The sequence below is a fragment of the Podarcis melisellensis genome, assembly GCF_964234715.1.
Source record: "Podarcis melisellensis genome assembly, chromosome: 8".
In the NCBI taxonomy this organism is placed as follows: domain Eukaryota; kingdom Metazoa; phylum Chordata; class Lepidosauria; order Squamata; family Lacertidae; genus Podarcis; species Podarcis melisellensis.
The window spans coordinates 66,847,630-66,866,032 of NC_138540.1; the positions used below are offsets into that span (position 1 = coordinate 66,847,630).

At 47.5% G+C, this 18,403-nt stretch overlaps 1 protein-coding gene across 2 annotated transcripts; it reads left to right on the plus strand.

The window, feature by feature from the left end:
• The first annotated feature begins 770 nt into the window (after window positions 1-770).
• On the plus strand, window positions 771-17,892 carry RCC1 (regulator of chromosome condensation 1). Of its 2 annotated transcripts, none has more exons than XM_081920757.1 (10): window positions 771-855; window positions 5,774-5,843; window positions 7,254-7,441; window positions 8,450-8,629; window positions 8,731-8,854; window positions 9,900-10,022; window positions 11,662-11,817; window positions 13,953-14,072; window positions 15,330-15,482; window positions 16,042-17,892. In XM_081920757.1, exons 2-10 carry the CDS (start codon window positions 5,786-5,788, stop codon window positions 16,212-16,214), a joined length of 1,275 nt encoding a protein of 424 aa, XP_081776883.1. In that variant the 5' UTR covers window positions 771-855; window positions 5,774-5,785; the 3' UTR covers window positions 16,215-17,892. The 2 variants fall into 2 exon arrangements, with proteins under 2 accessions (XP_081776883.1, XP_081776884.1); XM_081920758.1 differs by having other exon boundaries at window positions 785-867.
• Window positions 17,893-18,403: the final 511 nt, after the last annotated feature.

The window sequence follows — 18,403 nt, forward strand, 5'->3', positions numbered from 1 at the left end:
TTTAGAACACATTTGAAACTCCCTCTTAAGAATTCTGGGCACTGTTGTTTAAGGGTTGTTTGGGAATTGTAGCTCTGTGAGGGGTAACCTATCTCACAGGGTTGTTTTGAGGATAAAATGGAAATTGGGTGAGCCATGTGCCTTGGGTGAGCCTTCAGCATCTTTGAAGATATACTAGTAAAGGAGATAGTAGTAAAAGCAATACTACCAATAAAAGTAATGATCAGAGTTTTGTTGCGCTCCACACAGCCTAACCCGAGGCACGTTTACGCCCAAGTCCCCCATGTGTCCACTTCTCTAGTTACAAACTATAGAAATGATCCCTGAAAGTATAGTCTTAAATCCCTCATGTGTCCATTCGGGCTTATTCCCAAGTAAACGTGTGCAGGACTGCAACTAAACATAGTCAAATTCTAGGTACTCTGTAGTGTTCACTTACTCCCCCAGCTAAGTGTAATTAGGATCGTGGCCTGAAAAAGAGCCCACTTTATTAAGATCATTACATGTGTACGTGTATTCAGGCTTCAGCCAAATGATCAGTGATCCACCCTCTGAAGCGGCGTCCGGGCTTTACCTCTTCTATTTAACCTCAGTCTTGTTCGAATGGTTGGGGGATGGGATCTCCTTTCCCTGCTTTGCAGCGACCGATAGTTGGCGCTCCGGAGTAAATTTTCTCTGTTCCTCCTTTCTTGCCAGCCAATGGTATCTGCGCCGGGGCGCCTCAGTGCGCATGCTCGAACGGATAAGGACGCCAGGGGAGGGAGGGAGGAGGGGAGGGGGCAAGGCAGAGGGAGTGCTTGTGGGGAAGAGGAACAGAAGACTTGTCGGACTTGGGAGTGGGGAAGCGAATATAAGGCAAGTAACGAGGTGAGTCTGCCGCCGCCGGCAGCAGCAGCATGGCGGAACGGGGGTTGCCGAGGACGGTCGGTTGCGGTGGGGTGAGAAAGAGAGAACCAGCCCGGGTTTGGTGCGCTTCGCCCCCTTTGAATCTCGTCTTAAGTTCTGGAAGGGCCCGACCGGCCTCGTCCCCACGTGGCTTGAGAGCGGCGTGGCTGGTGTCTGAACGTTCTACGGATGGAACGCGAAGTTGCAGGCTCGCGTTCCAAAGCCGGGTGGCGAGTGCGCGCGCTCCCTCCTGGGAGAACGTTTCCTGGGAGAAGGAGAAAGTCGGAGGTTCTCTCTTCCCTCCCTCTCTCCTCGGGCGGCTTGCAACAGCGGGAAAGGAAGGGAGTGCCAGCGCGGGAAATTCAAATCCAGGCAGCTTCCTTGAGAGTTGCGGGAAAGGGAAATAGAAGGGGAGTTGGCGCGGGGGTGGGGTGGGGGCACGGCGGTAGAACATGATAGAGGAGCGTAAAATGATCCGCGGGTGGAGAAAGCGGGCGGAGGTGTTTTCCTCCCTGGTAGTACTGGGACCTGAGGCCATCCCATAAACAGGAAGGTGGGTGCGTGGGTGGGAGATTCGGGACAGCTGGATTTCTTGCACTGGCATCTGGTGGTGGAACTGAGTAGTTGAATCTGGCCCGAAGGCTCTTTCTTCACGTGTCATGCGTCAGTCAGAAGAAATAATAGACTGCATTCACCCAGTTCCCAGGTACATTTTACTTTTCCTCCTCAAATATATCTTACAGTTCCTTCTTTTTTGACCAAGTCCAGGGAGCCTTCGCACAAACACAACCTAACATTGTTTGAACAACAGGACGCTTCACAGATACATTTTAGTAGTTGCAATGTAATGATAATGTTCTACATTTATTTTCTAGTTTATAAACCACTTTATCTTCTCTCTCTCTTTTTTAAAAAGTGTATAAGGGTGTTGGGTGTTCAAAGCACTTCACTTCTGCTTTCTCTGTAATCCTCTCAACAACCTTGTTAGGTAGGCCAGTATTGATTTCCCTGTTTTGTAGTCCAGGGATCTGTGGCTGAGAGGGATTACGAGGTATCTGGGTCTCTTTGGTTGCTGCAGAGAGAGAAAAAATGAACTCTGTGTGTGTGTGTGTCCTGATCTGAAGCTTGGCTTCTTAGCTGCCTTTTGCCTTTCAGCACAACTGGTTTATTTTGCAGTCAGGGCTCATCTTTGTTTCCAGACAGCCTCTCATGCCCTCAGCTGTGCAACAGGTGGAACTATTGAACAGGTGTGGTGTTCATTGGCAGAGAAGTCGAATGCAGTTGTGCAAGGTCCCTTCAAACTCTACATTTCTGTGATTCTAATTGCTGTGTGAGCATCTACTGCAGGGTTGTTGTTGTGTGTGTTTTTTTAAATATATAGTTAGTGACAAGCCACCCAGCTGTTTTCTGCATGCCCCTTGATATTCCCTTCGCAGAACTACAGTTCTCAAGAGTTCACTGGGAAGAGGGATTTATTGTTCAACCACTCTAAGAATTGTAGGTCTGTATGTGTGTGGTGGGTGATGTGAACCACAGAGCCTAGGGCTTGCCGATCGGAAGGTTGGTGGTTCGAATCCCCGCGACGGGTTGAGCTCCCTTTGCTCGGTCCCTGCTCCTGCCAACCTAGCAGTTTGAAAGCACGTCAAAGTGCAAGTAGATAAATAGGTACTGCTTCGGCAGGAAGGTAAACAGTGTTTCCGTGCACTGCTCTGGTTTCGCCAGAAGTGGCTTAGTCATGCTGGCCACATGACCGGAAAAACTGCGGACAAACGTCGGCTCCCTCTGCCAGTAAAACGAGATGAGTGCCGCAACCCCAGAGTCGTTTGCGACTGGACTTAACTGTCAGGGGTCCTTTACCTTTTTATGTGTGTGTTTGTATGTCCTAACAACTCGCAGCACCCATAACAGACTGCAGTTCCCAGGATTCTTTGGGGGGAAACCGTGACTGTTTAAAGTGGTATGATATTGCTTTAAATGTTTAGTGCAGAAGGACAAGTAGATCTGGTACAAGACAGCTTCCAATCCATAGCAATTGTCATGGATGTTTTAGCTGAGATTCCTGCATTGCAGGGGGTTGGACTAGATGACCCTCAGGGTCCCTTCCAGCTCTACAATTCTATGATGAGTAAGTGCCCAGCTTTTGTTCTCATGTTCTGCTTATAGGCTTTCCGTTGGCATCTGGTTGGCCCCTTAGGGCAGCCTTTCTCAACCTGTGGGTCCCCAGATGTTGTTGAACTACAACTCCCATCACCCCTAGCTAGCAAGGCCGGAGCTCAGCGATGATGGGATTTGTAGTCCAACAACATCTGGGGATCCATAGGTTGAGAACCGCTGCCTTAGGTGAACAGGAGGTTGGAATACATAGACCTTCGATCTTATCTCAGGGGGGGGTCTTACTATGGTCAGTTAAGAATCATAGCTCAGTAGTAATGTACATGCTTTGTACATTAAAGATGCCATATTCAGTCCTTGGTATCCATAGTTAAAAGGACCAGGTAGTACTAAATGATGGAAAATACAACCTGAAACCCTGGACTGCTGCCAGTCAAAGTCTTTATAGCTAGTCTCACTAGCTGTGTCTATTCCTATTGTTGCTATTTATTACTTTTTCCATGCTGATTAACAGCATCAGGGCGCCCTGGAGAATGGGCCAACTTTTTGAGATCTTTTCCTCATTCTTTGAAGACTGTACACACTTCCTCACTTGTGTAGAAATACACAAAATTACACCCCAAAAGGCTAAAAAGGCAGCAGGGTATAGTCCTGTCTCCATGGAACCTTCCAGCTATTCTCTTTATATGGGATATTGCACCGGGAAGGGATTTAGAAGGTGCATCATACCAGGGAAATACAATCACAATACTGTACAGATGCAAACTGATTTATTAGTCGTTGGCCATTTCCCAGGGTGTTTTTGGGAATTGTAGTTTTGTGAGACTAGGAGCTAGGAATCCCAAATAAAGAATTCTCAGCAGTGGCATGAGTTTCCTGGAAAATTTTGAATTGGAAAGTTTTCTGGAAATGTCTCCTGTGCAAATTAACCTAATTTGCATTGGAACATTTTCAGTTTGCATTGTATTTTTTTGTGATGCCTCTAGTGTGATAGCATGTTTATTTTACTTGTATTTAGTAAGCAAAGCTAAAAACATTGAAACGGGGAAGCTTGCCTAGTCATTGTGCCTGCATTTGACATCCATTCATTGGTACTAATGAGCTTATGAAATGGGAAATTTCCCACGGAAAAATAAAGCACTGGAGAAATTCCTGCCCTGTGTTGTGGATTCTCACCAGTTCACAAGACGGCATTTCTCTGTGTTCTTTGGGGGCAGTCAGAGAAATTAAAGTGGCATAAAACTGCCTAAAATAGATTTGACCAAAGCCAAACATGAATCTAGTTTGTTTTCATGGTGCTAAAATAACCGTACCAGATTACGTGACATCTACTCTCCTGCAGAAATTGCGTTGAGGAATCTGTGTCCTTGATGTCCTGTGACACTTAGATTTATTGCAATGAATTATACACTTTTTATAAGTTTTGCCATGCCTGCTGAAACCAAAGAGGCACATTCCCGCCGCAGCCAATAACAAGTCTTCAACATTGCATTACTGTTAAATTAAACAAGCATATTCCATTTTATGTTATTTATCCTGCAAAGGAAGCAAAAGCTGTGCAAAGTGGCATGAGTTGCGTAACTCGCTGGGTTGGTGGTGGGACAGGGGGCTTGGTGTAAAGACCAGTGAAGTTAATTTCCTGCATTGTGCAAAGTACGTCAAGTAAAATTCTTCTTGGCCAGAGCTGGCCTTTGTTCCCCTAATCCAGTTATTCACACATTACCCCTGTTCATTGGAGCTGGAAAAGTGTTCATTTAAGCATCTCCCAAAGTCAACCATGTATGATGCCTCGAAGCGTTTTCTGATCCTTCTTGTGTCCTTTTTTAAAAAAAATTGGCAATTTCCCCCTCACATCTTTTCTGATGCTGTGCTTTTCCAGGCCAAACCATGAGAGGATGGAACAGGTGGCCCTGGGGCCAGTGAGACACTGTGTGTATAATGATAATGACACCCCCCTCCAAATTTCTTGGGCCAGGCACCATGGCAAATGGCCTTGGGGAGATGTGGAACAATGGAGGGCTTTGACTTTTGAGTTTGCTTCGGTTAGGCTCTGAAAGTTTGGCGGCCAAAACATTTTCATCGCTATTGAGGGACAGGTTCTCGCTTTCTGCATTGGCGTCATCTTCCTGGTCTCATCCAACACTTAAGGATCCTATTTACCCTCTTGCTGCAGCTGTAGAACATAAGGCAGGGATGGAGAGAACCTGTGGGCCCCAGATGTGGCCGGACTCAAACTCCCATCCTTCTTTATCATTGGCCACACTGAATGGGGGTCCAACCACATATGAAAGGCCCAGGTTCCCTTTCTGTGATCTGTGCCCCCGCCCCCCCTGGTAGCCAAATATATTTGGGGGGGGGGGATTCAAAACACTTCAAGATGCCTCCTACAGACTTTCTTGGGACACATAACATATTGCTGAATATTTGTAGATGAGCAGAGCAGTCTTCTATGGAAACAGAAAGGCAGATGTTTTCATTAGAGATTCACAGCTCTAGGAGCATTATGAAACACAAGGGCAGGGATCATACAAACAGAGCACAAAAATCGCTGTACCTAAGAAAAGGGAGTATTTGTTTTCAATTCAGAAAATGGCTTTGCGTGTTCCATTAAACTCACAGCTTCCCAGTTAAAATATAAGAAGCACTGTACTAAAAATATTACCTATGAAGGAGAACTCAAGAATGCTCCTGTGAAGTAATCCTGCTTTGTGATTTGGACCATGGCAGCCTTTCATGTTTTGACTGGGGATTTCTTCCACTTCTCCCTCCCTAACAGCACTAAAGAAACATGCCAAGAAAACGGGTGCTGGAAAAAGATGACGCTGTCAAAGTGAAGCGGACTAAAGGTGAGGTTGCGTTCCGTTTTTCATTTAATTTGTATACTGGCATTCTATATCTCTTTACACAGGGTGGTTTGCAAGCCATAGAAACAGCAAAATATACGACAAGGATCACACAGCCTATGACAATCGGATGCATAGAAGTGTAGAGTTGGAAGAGACCCCGAGGCTCATTAGTTCAACCCACTGCAATGCAGGAATTTCAACAGTGACAACCCCTGCTTCAAAGTCTCAAAGGAAAGAGAGTCCACAACCTCTCATGGGTGTCTGTTCCACTGTTGAACAGCTCTTACCTTCAGAAAGTTCTTCCTGATGTTTAGTCAGAATCTCCTTTTTTGTAACTTGAATCCATTGGGATCTCACCCATTAGTTTGTTAAGCTTTTTGAAATAAGTCCTAATAATAATAATAATAAATGACTACAGGCCACTCCCCATTTACTCATGTTCTGTTTGTGTGTGGTGCCGGGCACCCAGAAATGGTACCTGGAAAGGGGGAGCACCTGGTCAACCAACCACGAGCCAGAGGGACGGTGGGGCTTGGTTGACCAGCTCACTAAGCATCCAGTTTGCGAGGAGACCCTCCCAGGAGCCTGAAGACGGCATCCTCTTTGGGCTCTGGGGAGGGTCTTTGCGTGAGCTGGAGGGTCAGCAGGGCTTCCTCCTCTGATGCACAGGGAAGTGGCTGATGTTGCTGCGCTACCTCGCATGTCAGCTGTTAAGTCGGGAGGCTAAGAAGCCCCACAAAGCTCCTCTGCCCCTCTGGTTCAGGGGGAGATCCTCACCAGAGTCTGAAGAGAACCTTTTCGGACTCTAATATGGGTCTGTTTCTGACCCAGAGGGGCTCTCCAGGGTGCTTGGCATTTTTGTGCAATTATGTGCATGGGGGCCTGGAACATAACCCCCGCGTAAATGGGGAGTCCCCTGTCTTGGCCTGTCCACGCCAATCTGCTGAGAGCCTTCTCTGCCACCCACCCACTTTGTCGGAGGCTGCTGTGCGTTGCAACCACTGTCACATGCAATTCCTGTAGCCTTCAAAGCTCACAAAAGCATGTAACTGACACCAGTATGTGGAGGAGCCATGTTTGTTTAAGCACCATCAGCACCATGACATGTTATGATGCAGTCATGCCTTCCCTGAAGGAATCCTGGGAAATGAAGTTTCCTAAGGGTGCTATTAGTCGTCTGTTGTCCTCTAGATGTTGGCTGCAGCTCCCAGCAGCTCTGGCTATTTACCATACTGGCTGGGGTTTGATGGGAGTTGGAGCCCAACATCAGGAGGGCCATATGTTGGCTCAGAACGGTTGGGTCCTGAGCCGAGAGCTTCCTGAATGGACTTGGGTGGTCATGTGATACTTCTTCTCTTGCCCCTGCCCCATGTATTCCATTTCTGACTCCTCCTCACGGTTCCTCTCCAGTCAGCCATCAGTCGCACCAGACGGAGCCCGGACTGGTTCTGACCTTGGGGCAGGGCGACCTTGGGCAATTGGGCCTCGGACCGGACGTCTTGGCGCGGAAGAGGCCTGCCCTGCTGCAGCTCCCCGAGAAGATCATCCAGGCTGAAGCGGGAGGGGTTCACACGGTGTGCCTCAGTGAAACAGGCCAAGTGAGTCTCGTCGTGCCTCCGCCACCTGCGTTGTAACAATTTGCATTCCTTTAGTAGTGCTTGCAAACCCCCAAAGCATTGTAGTGGGGGAAACCTCAGGCCCAGAGGCCAAAAAAGACCCTCTATGCCTCTGTCTGGCCTTTGTGAGACTCTTTAGGCCATGCCCCCTCCTCACACCCCTTTTTTGTCCCTTCCTTGCACCCCAAGTCGTTTTGCCCAGCTGTAACTTGATTTTGAACTCAGAAAAATGCCAGGATGGAGGTGTGTGTAGAAACTAGCCTCATGGAGGGCGTGAAGCAAGACCTAGGGAAAGTGTCCGCCTGGGAACAGTCCCAAGGCCTGGAGTGACGCATGTGGTCCCTGGGCCTGAAGTTCTCCACCTCTGTGCCAAAGAGACAGGCAGTGGTGATGAAGACATGGTGGTGGCCTACTTGTGAGTCCTGCCCCGCCAGCTGAAGACCAGCGGCTCAAGCTGCTTTGCAGATGCAGCAGGGTTCCCTGCTTCTTGCTGAAAGTTGTTCTCCGATTGCCACACTGTCTCATCCCTCCATCTGAAATAACGGGCCCTTGGATTTCCTCTTGGCTTCCCTTTCCACAGTGTAGCCCTTTTTGACCACAACTGTGTTGGCAGCAATCACCATAGATGGCTTTAAAATGGGGAAGCTGCCTTTATTCTGAGCCAGGCCATTGGTTCCTTTTGCTCAGGATTGTCAACACTGACTGACAATGGCTTTCCAGGGCTGCCTGGAGATGCTGGGGATTGAACCTGGGACCTTCTGCATGCAAGGCTGATGCTCTACCACTGAGCTATGGCCCTCCCTATAGACAGAGTCATGGAGAATGGCTGCTAGTCATGGTAGCTCTGAGTTACCAGTTCCTGACCTTTAATCTCCCCCATGTGGGTTTTCCAGAGACACCTGCCACTGTGGAAATCAGGATTTGCCAGGACTTGATCTGCCTTTGGTCTGGCCCTGCAAGACGCTTTCTTCGTTTTCTCCTGTTTCGCAGATTTACACTTTTGGTTGCAACGACGAGGGTGCCTTGGGGAGGGACACTTCAGAGGAGGGGTCAGATTTTGTGCCGGGGCTTGTTGATCTGAAGGAGAAGGTGGTGCAGGTTTCTGCTGGGGACAGCCACACGGCGGCACTGACAGACGACGGGCGTGTCTTCATCTGGGGAGCTTTCCGGGTATGTTGCCTGCCTTGCTTTGGAGGAATTCAGACTTATTCAGCCCCTCTGTTCTGGATTGCCAGCTAAACCTTTCTCTTTCTGCATCTGCCTCTACTCAGGATGAGAATGGAGTCATCGGTTTACTGGCTCCTTTGAAGGGCGGAGAGCAGTTGGAGTCTAGCAGTGGCAGTGCTGTTCCTGTGGAGCTGCAGTTGGATGTGCCAGTCGTTAAAATTGCCTCAGGTGAGTCACAGAGGCCTGGTTTGCATATCACACTAAACCATGGTTTTTTTAACAGGGAGTTGTCCTTCTGGCAGTCAAACAAACCATGACCTGTCACTCCAAAGTTTTTGTTTGCCAACTTTTCTTGCCTTGTGCCTTTTCGGTGTGGTGAGGTTCAAGTTCATAAGTTTATTGTTAGAGCCAAAGGCCATGACAAACTTGTATGAGGCAATAATATTAAAATAATACAGAACATACATCTATAATATAAAAATTTGTTATATCCTGTATATATATGACTGCCAAGTTCCTGAGCAATAATATACAATTTCCCTTTTGCATCTCTGAAAGCTCCAATTCTAATATTATTTTGCCTTTAAAAAAATCCCTAATTGCCTTAGGCAGAATTTTCCTATCCGCTTTGCATTGACTGTCAAACCAGCTAAGGTGTGTTGATTGTGTGTAGACTGGGGTGAGGTGGTCAAAGAAACCATGCTTAAGAATGAGTGCTGGGTTTGCACATAACACAAAGCCATAGGTAAAACAAGTCAAGGTTTGTAAGCCAACAGCAAAGCATGACTTCAGATTGAAGTTGGTTGGCAGTAAACAGACCATCGTTAAGTTGCTGCGCAGGGCTCACACATAACACTAAGGCATAGTTATATAAGTCCTGTTTCGTGTTGTGTGTGAACCAGGCCAGTGAGTGATGCACAGCAACCATTTCCCCTTATGCAAACTGGTGTGTTGACTTTCCAGTGTTGAATTTTTATTTCCTGTATAGGAGACTGAAGCGGTTATCTCAAGTTGATAGATTTGGGTTGTAGTAAAGAGGACATTTTCCTTGTTCTCCTGTGTTCCTCCTTGATGTAATTTCCTGTGCGGTCTCCCATAGGTGGGATATCAGGTAGCTAATATAGCCGCAGAAGAATGTCCCAATCTGGCTGTCTTTCAGTCTCCCACCCAAGCCATCAAAACTCTGCTTTGGAAACCTAATTGTTTGATGTGGGATTAAAGAACCAACTCATCACAGATGGGGTAGTTTTATGCCTCTGCTTTCGCTTCTCAGGGAGCCATCACTTGGCATTAGTGTCCATGGCAGGAGGACTTTACACCTGCGGTTGCGGAGACAACGGCCAACTGGGGCGAGTCCCCCAAGTCTTCACTGCCAGAGGAGGAAGAAAAGGATTGGGTGAGTTTATTGGCATTAGATTCATTCTGTTGCTTTGGAGTGGTCTGAGGGTGGTGGTGACCAGTGGTAAGGGTTTTCTGGAAAATCTTGAATCGGGAAAACTTTATAGATTCCATCCTGTTTGGGAAAAAAATCTATGCAATTTAGGGTAAAAATAGAATTGGAAAAATGCCCTGTTGTTGTGCCCCCCCCAATTCCTCTGAGAATTGGAAAAATTTATTATGCCCTAGAGTAGGGTTATCAACATGGTGCCCTCCAGATTTTCCTGGACTCCAACTCCTATCATCCACGACCATTGGACAAAATGGCTGGAACTGATGGAAGTTGGAGTCCAACAACCTCTGTAGGGCACTAGCCTGACTGCCTCTGCTCTAGAGAGTGATCTAGTTTCGCACATGCATTTTACTTGTATTTTGGAACTCAAGCAAAACTCTTTGACAGTGCCAAGCTTGCCCAGTAATACTGCATTTGCATTTTGAATCTGTTCATAGTTGTGAATGAACACGTGGAAAAACAAGGCGCTGGGACATTTTTTGCCCCGCGTCACTGGTGATGATGGGAAGGGGGGCATGTTGAGAGTGGATTGGGGCAGTGAGAGAGAGTGTTGAAGTAACAGTCATTAACTCTCAGCCAAAAGCGGAGTCCAGCTGGTGAGAGTCGTCTCCCCCCCTCTCACAATCTCCCCTCCCCCAGTCTCCTAGAATCAGAAGAGGCGTGAAGAGGGCGGAGAAGTTGGCTTCACACAGGCATAGTCTCAGGAGGGGACTTAGGCAGCTGTGGGAAGGCAGGGGACCTTCAATCTCAACAACTGCTTCATGTGGGCAAGACCTGCCAGAGATGAGTTGCTGTGCTCATTTGGCCTGACACTCCTGTTTTTGCCAATAAAGAGTTACCGTATTTTTCCGTGTATAAGACGCCCTCGTGTATAAGACAACACCTATTTTTTTAACCCAAAATTAAGAAATTAAGTTGTTTAGCTTTTTTGGGGGGGTGGGGGAGGTGCCAATCGCTCACCCACCTGCCTGACACTACCAATCGCTTGCCACAGCCACTGCCAATCGCACACCTCGCTGCAGCCGCCAATTGTCTGCCCACTCGCTGCCACCAACAGCCCGCCCACCCACTTGCCAGAGCCACCAATCACCTGCCGCCTCTCCACAGCTGCCAATCACCTGCCCCATCACCGCTGCCAATCTCCTGCTAGCTGCTGCCATTAATCGCACATCCCCCCTCTGCTTTCAGTATCCATGTATAAGACGACAACCAATTTTTGCCTTTTTTTTTTAAAGCAAAAGGCATAGTTTTATCCACGAAAAAATATGGTAACTCCAACTTACTTGGTGTCATTTACTGCTGGCCTGCTCCTGTCACAGCCTTGGCAAGAGTCTTTAGGGGCCAAGGTAGAGAGCCTTGGTCTTCTTCCCTGCCCCACTTTCCCCACACCTGCTTTAAAGGGAGGGGACCCAGACAGGAGACCTTTGAGATTTCCCATAAGGGAGGCTACATTATATTCCAGAAGGAAGGCTTGGCTACCCAGGGCATCTTTGTGCTGGATGGCTTCTTCCTTCCCTCTACCAACCCCCCAAACCCCCCACCCAAATCCTCCTAAGCATTCCTTCTCCCGCCCCTTTTCTTCCAGAACGGCTGCTGCTCCCACAAGCTGTTGCTATCAAGCAGAGAGGCTGCAAGACCAAGGGGCAGATCCGGGACGTCTTCTGCGGTTCTTACTCCACCATCGCCATCACCCAGGAGGGCCATGTCATTGGGTTTGGCCTCTCCAATTACTACCAGCTGGGTGAGTTGGCCACCTTCGTGCTGTCGTCCAGGCTCAGAAGGAGCCAAGCGGACTTGGTGGGAGCTGTTTTTCGAGGGTCTTCCAAAATGTGCCAAATTTGCGGGAGGGAAGGTGGGGTTGACTCGGTTGTCCCTCTTTTGCCAAGGGAAAAGGGAGCAGCTCCCAGCACCTGGATTGCACCACAGAGTAAGAACATGCAGCAACCTTTCCCAGAATCAATGTCCTCAATGGCAGATGCGGTGATGGCTGGTTCCCCTTGGGTGAGAAACTGGGTGACCAGCACACAGCTGGTGGAGGTCAATGGTGCCTTGTCCTGTGTGCCTTAATGGATCAGCCTCCGCTGCGCAGATCGGTATCCTGCAGGCCCTGTAGGGCTTTCCCCTTCTTCCTGTACTGTTTGCCCAGTGCTGTTGCAGCAAATTTTCATCTCTCTATGCCCAAATTTGCTACTGCCCCCTCCTCCCTTCAGCCTGCCAAACAGGTGGTTGGTGGAAACGATGTCTCTCTTTGCTGGGGTCAGGGATGGGTTTGACTTTTCTTTCACCTGAGCAGAAAAAAAAACACACTTTGAAAATGAAGATGCCCCTTCCTACATGAGTACGGTTTGTCTCCTGCCCTCCCTCCCTTTCATAACCCGGAGAATCCGTAACGCTATGAAACACCTTAGCCTTTGAAAAAAAGGAAAGGGTTTTTGTGGTCCCCTCCTTTTTTTTTAACAGAAGGGAGTACAGGCGACTTCCAGCTTACAAGGGGGTTACGTTCTGTGGATTGCGCTTTAAGGCAAATTTTGTATCGTCAAAACACATTGGGTGCAATGGCGGATATGGATTGCCAAACCTATTTCCCCTGGATGCCTGCTCCCTTTTTAATTAAAAACAGATCAAACACCCGCCTTTTTGGCCCTTACAGAATGTGTCTGGATAGATTTTGTTGATTTTATTTATCTTTACATGAGCGATATACAATCCGCTCTCATGATTTTAAAACAGTTTTCTCTTCTCTACATTTAAAGAAAATTCATGTGCAGATTTCCGCAGGTTTTCCCATATATCCAGTAGGACTTTCCCCCTGGTTGTTGGACCCATTTCATGAAATAATCGTTTCAGTTCAGTTTCCTATTTGACCAAAAATGAATAGATTTTTGCTCTGGGGTTTCTGCCCTGAAACTTGCTTTTAACTTCTGAGTATGAAGTGACCAATCCCTTAGTTACAAGATCTTGAACCCTGATTAGATTCTTCTTCCACATTTGGAAACCCATCCTTCCCCCCCCTTTTAATCCTGTGTAAATGCCTAAAAATGATTCCAGAATGGATGGACTTGGGCCCAAGGTGCAATATTGATTTTCAAAGGGTTTTTCTCTTCCTGCTGGGCTGGAGACGGGTCTGCCCTTCTTCAGCCTCAGCTAAGAGAGAGACTTCAAAAGTGTCCGTGTGTGCTGCTGCTATAGCCCTTGGGGACAAAAGGTTGCCCACACCAGTCTCAGATCATTCTAGTCTAACTTGGTGGCAACCTCTGTAAGCTTGGGGCTAAGACTATGTCAAGATGCGTTGAGATTTAAACCTCCAAGATGCCAGGTTGAATTCTTCAAGTCCTCTTTCTCTCCCATAACTATACAGTACACATTATTATTATTATTATTTAAAGGTATTTATTAGAATTTTTTTTTAAAGAGATACATAAAAACATATAAAAACAATACAAAACATTACAAAACATAAAGTATAGAGTATAAAGAGTACATAAAAAGGAAAGAATAAACATTTTTCTTTTGAAGTTCTGAGTTTCTTAACCCTATTTCCTGGCTTCCCCGCACCTCCCTTCCCTGTGTTCCTGTTTACCATCAAATTCAGCAAATCCCTGTCCTCTTTCAAATCTCATTATCTGTTAAAATATTTAAATAAGTCTTATTTCCGTATTTTCATCCCTATTAGATTCCTTATTACATAGTCATCACTTATTCACTAATGCCATATTATTTCATATCTCACATCATTTTAACATTCATAGATTTTATAATGTGTCTGCAGGTAGTCTTTAAATTTCTTCCAGTCCTTTTCCACCAGATCTTCTCCCTGGTCTCGGATTCTGCAGTACACATTATTAACTGGCTTGGGTTTTCTTGCTTATCGCCCAGGATCACAAGGAATTGACACCTACTATTCGCCAAAGGTTCTGACGGCGTTCAAGAACTCCACCAGATCCTGGGTTGGCTTCTCAGCTGGGCAGCATCACACTGTGTGTCTGGACTCGGAAGGTGAGTGGCTGCTCTTTGATGGGCTGGAGGAGAGGAACATAATATGGGATGGGGAAATTATGGCCCTCCAGAAGGTGTTGGACTACAGCACCCATCATCCCTGGTCACGCTGGCAGGGGATGATGGGAGTTGTAGTCCAACAACATGAGGAGGGCTGCAGGCTCCATGACTTCAAAGGAGCGGAGGCAACAGTACCAAGGAACATAAATGCCTTATACCAAGCGAGACCGCGGGTCCATCTAGCTCAGCAGTGTCTACACAGACTGGCAGTAGCTCTCCGGAGGTTTCAGGTAAGCGAGTCTCTCCCAGTCCTTCCTGGGAATGAAACTGGGACCTTCTGCATGCATAGCAGTTGCTCTGCAACTGAGCCATGGCCCCAGTGCTGCTTTAGATGAAATCGGGGTTGGATTTCTCAATACAGGACTCTTTTAATGCTGTAATTCCCCCCCCCCCCCGGTCAGAAATCTATTCATTTAAGGCTTTCAAACCATCCACGCTCAACACAGTCAAGTGGAAAGGAGTGTGCATGCAAAGGCGAAGGATCTTTTCCTGTTGCAATGCAATGATAGTTGAGCAACACAATCCACATCCAGGCAGCCCTCTCCACATTGTCGTATGGTGCAGCGCAGATATGTGAGGATCTGTGTGCAACTACAGTGGTACCTTGGGTTACAGACGCTTCAGGTTACAGACTCTGCTAACCCAGAAATAGTACCTCAGGTTAAGAACTTTGCTTCAGGATGAGAACAGAAATTGTGCTCCGGCGGCAGCGGGAGGCCCCATTGGCTAAAGTGGTGCTTCAGGTTAAGAACAGTTTCAGGTTATGAACGGACCTCCAGAACGAATTAAGTTCTTAACCCGAGGTACCACTGTATTCATGGAATGTATGAAAGGGAACCAGGCCTTACCATGCCTGTCAGGTTAAGCAACCTCTCTCCAGTGACAAAATTGTAGAGTTGGAAGGGACACCATGGGGACATCTAGTCCAACCCCCTGCAATGCAGGAATCTCATTAAGAGCTCCCGTGACAGATGGCCATCCATCTTCTGCTTAAAAACCTCCAAGGAAGGAGAGACCACCACCTCCCGAGGGAGACCGTTGAACAGCTCTTCAGATGTTCAGAGAGGGCTGTGGCCCAAACCGCCTTCACCCTCAGTTTGGGTGATGGTCGGTCCCTCGTTGATCCTAAGCCTGCCTGTGGCGCTCTTCACTGAATCTCTCCTAACAGAGCGATGTCTCTTCTCCCACCTTCTGCAGGAACCGTGTGTAGCCTTGGCAGGGCAGACTACGGCATGTTGGGCCTGGGAGAGGGAGCGTCGGACAAGAACGCCCCCACGGCTGTCCCTGGGCTGCCGAAAGTGTCATCGGTCGCCTGTGGGGAACGGGTTGGCTTTGCGGTTACGGAAGACGGTGAGTCTGAACCGGGCGCTGGGTTGGCAGGTGCGGAATCTGTGGCGCTGCAGGGAATGAAGCTACTAGTCAGTAGTAACTTGAATATACAGGTGGAGGGCATTCAGCTATGTTCTACTTAGGGTAGACCCATTGAAATGACTTTCTGTCTTGCGGGGGGTAGGGTGGGATCCAATGGCAAGATGAGCAGCTTAGGATGTAGTGGTTCAGCTGATCTTAAGCCCCCAACACTGGCATCGCTTTCTCATTCTGGCTCAACTGGGATTCTGATGCCTGGACCCCCATTCCTAAATATTTATAGTTCGAGACTTGTTCTTATATTTTGGCCTTGAAGTTTCCAGTTTCTGAGCTTCGGTTTTCCCCCCCAAAGCAAGAATTTTTGGTCTTCTGATAATTTAACTCATGAGGTCTAGAAACTTAAACTGAGTATTGCACCTCTTCATGCTGTGAATAATATGCAATGGTTATGTGAGAAGCCCTGGCATGCATTGCCCAGCCAGCTTTAGGTACAACTGCTTCGGGCTCTTTTTCACTGTCCTACTTTCCCTGTCCTCTGTAGGCCGCGCATTTGCCTGGGGCATGGGGTCTAACCTCCAGCTTGCCACTGGGGACGAAGAGGATGCCTGGAGCCCCGTTCAGATGTCTGGCCAGCAGCTGGAGAATCGCAGCGTTCTCTCGGTGACCGGCGGAGGGCAGCACACCGTCCTCCTCGTCAAGGAGCGGCAGAGTTGACAAACTGTTCCTGCAGCCCCGGAGAGAACCCACCAGGGGGCAGCACTTTCCTGAGTCTTGGGGGACGGGGCTCCTGCGGAAAACTTTCTGATATTTCTCTAGGGAGAAAAATTAGCCAATATAAAATAATTCCCTTAAGATGTTGGTATTTGTTTAAAAAATGGCTTCCCTCACTGCTCTCAAAGCTATTGATAGTCAGGACAAGGTCTTATTTAAAAAAAATAAAAATAAACAAGACAAGGGATAGCATTTGGCTTTGGATACACACGGTCCTTTTGTTCCCTCTCCACTATCTGATTTGCCCTGCTTCTGAATTCTGCACAAGTTGTCCTGGTTTCGCCATCAAACCCGGGGCTTTTATCTCCTAGACTCTTCCCTCAAAAGTCACCATTTTCTCAGTTTTGGCATTCAGTCCCTCTTTGGTCCTGGGAGATGGATTAATTTGTACACCCATCGAAGGCAGCCTTACCAAACCTGGTGCCCTCTGAAAGCTATGGACTTCAGCTCCCATCAGCCCCAAACCAGTGCGGTCAGGGATGATGGGAGTTGTAGTCTAGGGACACCTGGCAGGTACCAGTTTGGAGAACGCTGTTTTTAAGGGGAGGACTGCCTTCTCTCTAATCTAGGTGTAGTTTCAAGCTTCTGCCGCCACCTTCCTGGCTGAGGCAAGAGATGGTTCTTGAGGGTGACCCTGGTTCCTTGTTTATACACATGGACGTCTTAAAGAGTTCTCTGGCAGCTGCGAACTCTGCTGCGGAGTGACTCTGGAGCACAGGGATGGGGAATGTGTAGCCCTCCCAATGTGGTTGGATTCCCAGCTCCTATCAGCCCTGGCTGACATGGCCAACAGTCAGGGATGATGGGAGTTGTAGTCCAACATCTGCAGGGTCAGAGGTTAGCCATGCCTGCCACAGCCCCAAAGGACCATTGCCTTTCCTTTCAAGAGCCCCAGAGTGCAGCTTCTCCCATCTGGGTGGCTGTGTGACGGTTCAGGGAAGTTGCCTGTGCTCAAATGTTTTCCCTGATTCAGAATTCTTGAGGTAGAGGCATCAGTTCTATTATTTTGGATATATCCTGTAGACGGCTGCCTATTTAAAGCTGTGTCTGTAATCCTGGGAGGTTGCAAGGGAGCTGTTGCCCTGACTCTCCATCTTGGTACCCGTATTTAGTTTCTATCTGCATCAGCCGCAGGAAGCCTGTATCGCTCCAGGTGCTAGACTCCAACTCCCATCAGCCCCAGCCTGTATGGCCAACAGCCAGGGATGATGGGAATTGGAGTCCAACAACATTGGAGGGCCACACCCTGTGCTGAGTGTTGGCCCTGTGGGGCAGATGTAGGCTTTGGTAAAGGCGGTGGAGGAAAAATACTGAATTGTACCAACGAACGGATCGTGTGCGGTAATCCGACTGGGATAGAAACTTTGTGTCAATCTCTTCTGCCCACTTTCTTGCTGTTGTCTCCTTCAACCACGTTTTGAAGATCTTGCCAGCCCTACAATGGGCTGTGTTTGGGGAAAATGCCGAGTTGTCGGCAATATTTGGGCGCCCTGAGTACTTTTATTTTGTTTTTATTTTGTTTTTAGGAAGCAAGGGAAGCAAAAAGTGGTTTTTATTTTTTTGCAGGAGAGATGTGAATCTGTAAAAATTCTAACATTTGAAATAAATTGAGTTTTGATAACTCTTGAGTGTGCACATCTTCTGCGGGGCCGTTGATTCTGTTTTTGTCGCCTGCATTTTTATTGCTTATTATACACCATCCCTAGGACCAATTTGAAGTTTAGGGGCGTGCAGCTTGCAAACGCAGCAAAAAATGGGATTCTTACTCAAGTCAGCTTCAGAATAGGGTGATTGCCGTATTGAAAATATTAATAAGCTGCCTTTTCAGGTAAGCCTCAAGGCTGTTTCTAGCAGCATGTAAAACATAATTCAAAACAAAAAATATGCAATAATAATAGTAACCAGAAATAACATCGGAGTGACACTATGTGCGATAAAAAATAATCTAAAAATGGTTGTCCCGTGTAGACAAAAGCAGGGATCAGCCAGCCATGAGATGCTTCCAGCCAAAAATAAAATGAGCTGTGCAGAAAAAAAAGATTGTTACTTTTGGAAGAGCTATAATTCTCAGTTACCTGTGAAGAGAAATGGATTGCTAAACCACTCATAGAATTGTAGCTCTGAGGGCAATA